Source organism: Micromesistius poutassou (assembly GCF_964030765.1).
Source record: "Micromesistius poutassou genome assembly, contig: SCAFFOLD_6810, whole genome shotgun sequence".
NCBI classification, from domain to species: Eukaryota; Metazoa; Chordata; class Actinopteri; order Gadiformes; family Gadidae; genus Micromesistius; species Micromesistius poutassou.
In genome coordinates this window covers 1-5,019 of record NW_028177219.1, presented here as the reverse complement: position 1 = coordinate 5,019, position 5,019 = coordinate 1, and the positions used below count along the sequence as shown (strand labels likewise).

The window sequence follows — 5,019 nt, the reverse complement described above, 5'->3', positions numbered from 1 at the left end:
TGCACACACCTGTCCTTAACGAGGTGCACACACCTGTCCTTAACGAGGTGCACACACCTGTCCTTAACGAGGTGCACACACCTGTCCTTAACAAGGGTGCACACACCTGTCCTTAATGAGGGTGCACACACCTGTCCTTAATGAGGGTGCACACACCTGTCCTTAACGAGGGTGCACACACCTGTCCTTAACGAGGGTGCACACACCTGTCCAAACAGCAGCACACCTGTCGAGTTACCTAACGGAAGAAAAAAAAAAACCGAACATGCAGAAAAATGAACAAAAAACAGGTGAAAACATGCATAAGAGTTGGCTGAACATAGTTCAGAGTATCGGATGTGTCATAAGCACAATGCCGTCAAACAGGCATTACTTTGGGCCCCCTCTCTGCTCCCACGCTGACACACAGTGTCAGGGGTCCCAGAGAGAAGGCGCTTCTTCAGTACACTAAAAAGATCCCCCCGGTTCTCCTCACTTCCCTTAACTTACACGCTTCATATAATCTGGCATGGGTGGAGGGTTGGGTGGGGTAGGTGGGGGGCGGGGGGAAGGAGGGGGATTGAGGTCCTGAGCCGTGAGGTAGCAGGTTGAAATCCCTGTGATTTTGGGGGCAAAACGCGTTCGAAACCCGAAATGTTAAACCCTCGAGACGGAGGTCAGGCTTGATGGCCTTTTGCGACTTCAAATTAAAACCATGCGTTGAGGGAGAATGGAATATTAACCCAATGCGTAGGCCTACATTGGCCGATTTCAACATTGTCATCCATCTGAATATTCAGGCTCTCTTTAAAAGTGAGAGTGACTACTAGTTTCATTTAGTTGAAAACGCTGATCTGCCTTCAATTTATTTGTGACCAATGTGTTTCTAAATGTGACTCAGCACGGTGTAACTGACTCTCATACTTCGAAAGATTTCCAAGTTAACCTCGTATTAATACTGGGAATGGCCACCGTATTTTAGAGGAACTTTCAATTTGAAATGATTTGAATTCCATGTGAAGGAAATACATATATGCTTTGTTCAGGGGGGAGGACGGGTGTGGGGGGGGGGGGGGGGTCAGGGTCTAACAGGGTGATTGTGGTCAAATACGCATACGTTAGAATATATACTTTTTTTTTTTTGAATCACGCCATTCTCAAACCCAAAGCCAGATAACGCAGTCGTGATTCCCCAGACATTACAGGTAATCCTCAATCTCCTCCACATCTCGTATCCCCAGCAGCAGCAGCTTCCACCACGGAACCTCCTCGATCGGAGAGCAGCAAGGCGCCGACAGCAGCGACCCACGAGCGAAGCGTCCACACAAACCATCGGTCCGCACACGGCGCTACGATACAACTCAAACGGTATCAAAACAAAGTGGACTTTGGTTCCCCCCCCCCCCCACCATCCATCGTTTCGCCGCGGGGTTTTAAAGCGTGGATTCATCCGGGATCCGGGACCCCGGGACCTCGAAGACACTGACGGACAAGAAGAGACGCCTGGTTCAATATATTAACGTATATTTACAGTAGGTACACGGACCGTCCGCAGACCACCGACACACACACGCACATCACGGTCTGCAAGAGCGACGAGCTCCGACCGCAGACGGAGAGAGAGATGGGGGGAATGGTGCGTTCCAGGCAACCCGTAACCCGTGTTTTCACAACCTTCTACCAAATCGATGTACTCCTGGTTACAGCTCGTAACTTACGGGCTAAAAAGTGTGTAGAAAGTGGAGTACATCGATCTGGTAGCGAGTTGCAGGTTTAACTGCCGTTCCAGGGCACTTTCACGGGTAGAAAGTTGTGAATATACGGGTTACGTGTGGCCTGGAACGCACCATTAGAAGAGAGGGGTAAATGGGGAGAGATGTCCCTTACTAAAACTAAGGTACACAGGACATGGTGCTGCCACCCATCTGACTCTTCACAACGGAGAACGAACGTCTCCCGAGTCCTGAAATGCCGAGCCAGACACCTGCTAATCACGGACAAGGGGGGGGGGGGGCTAGACGTTCACGCACAAGACGGGAATCTCGTTGACTTTAACGAACTGCACGAAGTACGTTTTTACGATTAGAAACTCCCCGATGGAAGAAAGCGCCGTCACCCAGAGTTCCCTGGGCACCACCAGGGAAGGGAGGAGTTAGTTTTAACCGCTTTCACGTCCAGGGTGGGCGGCGTTTGCGCGTGTGATGGGCGTTATTGTCAACCAATCGGTGCTCTCGGAGCTAATATCGGAAGTGTTTCGTACATTGCCGATTTTTCAAACGGTTCAATTGAAAAAGAAAAGTGCCTCAAAAACCAAACGACTGAATCAAGAAAATAAATCAAAAACATTCGTGGCGAAAATTCCACACTTTTTTTTTTCTCTCTTTCCGACACGCAGACACTTGTACGACAAGTATCATTAACTCATAAATTATCCCGAACAAAACCCCCACCAAAACCGAATACAAAAATAATTCTTTGACGCTAGAGATCCGTACCGAATCCCCCCAGCCGTCGGAAAATAAACGTTTCGACCTTTGCTGCCCGCCCCGCCCCTGGAGCGAAAGTCTCATCGCCGCGGCAACGAGGCAGCACGTCCCACCCCCCCCCCCCCCCCCCCCTCAGTAGCCCGTCTGGGCCTTCTCGGCCAGGATGGCGGCGGCCAGCTGCTGGGGGTCGCTGACGTGGGGCCGGCGGCTCATGGTCCGCCGCACCAGCTCCGCCGGGAAGATGTTGCACAGGTTGAAGTAGGCCTTCTCCCGGGCGTCGTCGTGGCGACTGCCCACGAGGTGCGCCGGCGAGTCGGGGCAGTAGGGGGCGTAGGCGGCGGAGGAGGAGGAGCAGGAGGAGACGGACGAGGAGGAGGAGGACGAGGAGGAGGAGGAGGACGGCGGCGGGGGGGGCAGGGGGGGGTAGAGGGGCGGGGCCAAGCGGGACGGCGAGGGCGGCGGCAGGGGGTTCAGGTAGTGGGTGGGCGAGGACGAGTGGAGCCCCGGGTGCGAGTGGTGGTGGTGGTGCTGGTGGTGGTGGTGGGCGTAGCCGTCCTGCGCCCAGTGGGGGAGGGGGGGGGCGCCGCCGCCGCCGTGCCACGACGACTGCCGCGTGTCCGGCAGGCTCTGATAGGCCGAGGGCTCGTAGCGGGAGGCCGGCGCCGGCGGCGGCGGCGGCAGGGCGGAGGCGTGCCTGTAGTACGACTCCCAGCCGGACGGCGGCTTCTGCTGCCGGGGCGGCGGTGGGGGGGGCAGCAGGGGCAGCGGCGGCGGCGGGTGGTGGTGGTGGTGGTGCTGGTGGTGCTGCTGGTGCTGGTGGGCGGCGGCCGAGAGGTGCTCGTACAGCCGCGAGTCCGAGGCGCTCTCGGCCCGCGCCGGCGCCAGGCAGCGGCCCAGCGGCGAGCCGGGGGCGTGGGGGCTGCTCTGCGGCAGCGTGTGGTAGTCGCCGGGGCAGCTGGAGCGGGCCGTCAGCGGCTGGTGCTGCAGGTGCGGCGGCAGCGGGTACAGCGGCCGCTTGGGGGGCGGGGCCAGGCCGTCCGGCGGCGGCAGCGGGGGCGGGGCCTGCTGCTCGTGGCCGCAGCTCGGCCCGCGGCCCAGGTGGTAGCCGTGGGCGTGGTGGGCGTACTCGTGGCCGCCGTGGTGCGGCGCGTACAGCCGCCCGCCGCCGTAGAGCAGGGCCGCCGCCGCCACCTCCTCCGGGGGCGGGGCCTCGGGGCCGAAGGAGGCGGGGCACGAGGAGCGCTCGCCGTACACCGAGTCGCAGCTGCTGCCGCAGCTCACCCCGCTCTCGCTGCCGCACTCGGAGCCCGCCGAGCCCAGGCGCAGCTCGGGGTCCCCGGCGTAGCGGCAGTCGGGGCTGCGGCGGGACGACAGCGCCAGGCCGGCGTAGGAGCGCGTCACCGAGTAGTAGCTGAGGTCCGGCGACTCGCAGTGGGGGTACAGCTCGGGGGGGCCCGGGCCGGGGCCCAGGCCGTGAGGGGTCGGGGCCCGGGACAGGGGCGGCGGCTCCTGCTGCGGCGGGCCCCCGGGGGCCGGCGACATGGCGAGGGCCCGGCAGACGCCGCCGCCGCCGCCCTTCCCGCCCTCGCCGCCGCGGCCCTTGGCGAGCAGCAGCCGCTCCTCGGCGTCGCTGTAGGAGAAGGCCCTCACGCTGGGGTCCGACTGCCTCTTGGGGGCCCCCTTCTTGGCCTCCAGGATCCCGGCCGGCACGCTGTGGCTCTTGACCAGGCCGGGGTCTCCGGGCAGCCCTCCGCCGCCGCCGCCCCGGCCGGGCGGGGCGCCGCAGGTCTTGGCGCTGGCCCGCAGCTCGTCGGCCACGGCGCGCTGCGGCTGGGCGCTGCGCTCCGGGTGGTAGTACTTACACTTGTGGCCGTACGTGCACTTCTTACCTGTAGGGGGAGACAGTGGGGGGGAGACAGGGGGGGAGACAGGGGGGGGGAGATAGGGGGGGAGACAGGGGGGAGACAGTGGGGGGGAGACAGGGGGGAGACAGTGGGGGGGGGAGACAGGGGGGGAGACAGGGGGGAGACAGTGGGGGGGAGACAGGGGGGAGACAGTGGGGGGGAGACAGGGGGGAGACAGTGGGGGGGAGACAGGGGGGGGGACAGGGGGGTTACAAACTGCGGCTGGCAGACACGTCAAAAAAATGTAAAAAAATAAGGAAACTGACGTTTCCTTTTTTCGGAAACTCAGAATCTCAGAAACTATTTATATTATATTATATTTATATTTTATTACATACTTATTTATATTTTTATGTTGAATGAAGCAACCGACAGAAAACACTTATCTCAAATGGACTGGATGGATTTTTTCGTACTCCTTTCTAATAATTATTTGTATCAACACACATTTGCTATCCACCAGTTTCCACCACCCTGTGATGCTCCACTACCGGTTACTACCAGATCAATGTCAACAATCTCCGTCTGTCATTCATTCACTACGATTTCAACCAATTATTTAGTTTTGTCCGGTTGTAAGTACATCCTCAAACGGCACACCTTGCTCCCAAGCTTTTTAAAACCCAAGCTTTTTACTTTTTTTTTTTTTT

The 5,019-nt window shown here is 59.2% G+C and overlaps 1 protein-coding gene across 1 annotated transcript; it reads right to left on the bottom strand.

The window, feature by feature from the left end:
• Positions 1 to 2,597: 2,597 nt before the first annotated feature.
• Positions 2,598 to 4,354, bottom strand: LOC311376652 (putative ribonuclease ZC3H12C; the record flags this gene model as incomplete). Its single annotated transcript, XM_084491165.1, has 1 exon — positions 2,598 to 4,354. A coding segment is annotated over one exon (1,757 nt), but the record flags the coding sequence as incomplete, so codon positions are not given.
• Between the last annotated feature and the right edge of the window lie 665 nt (positions 4,355 to 5,019).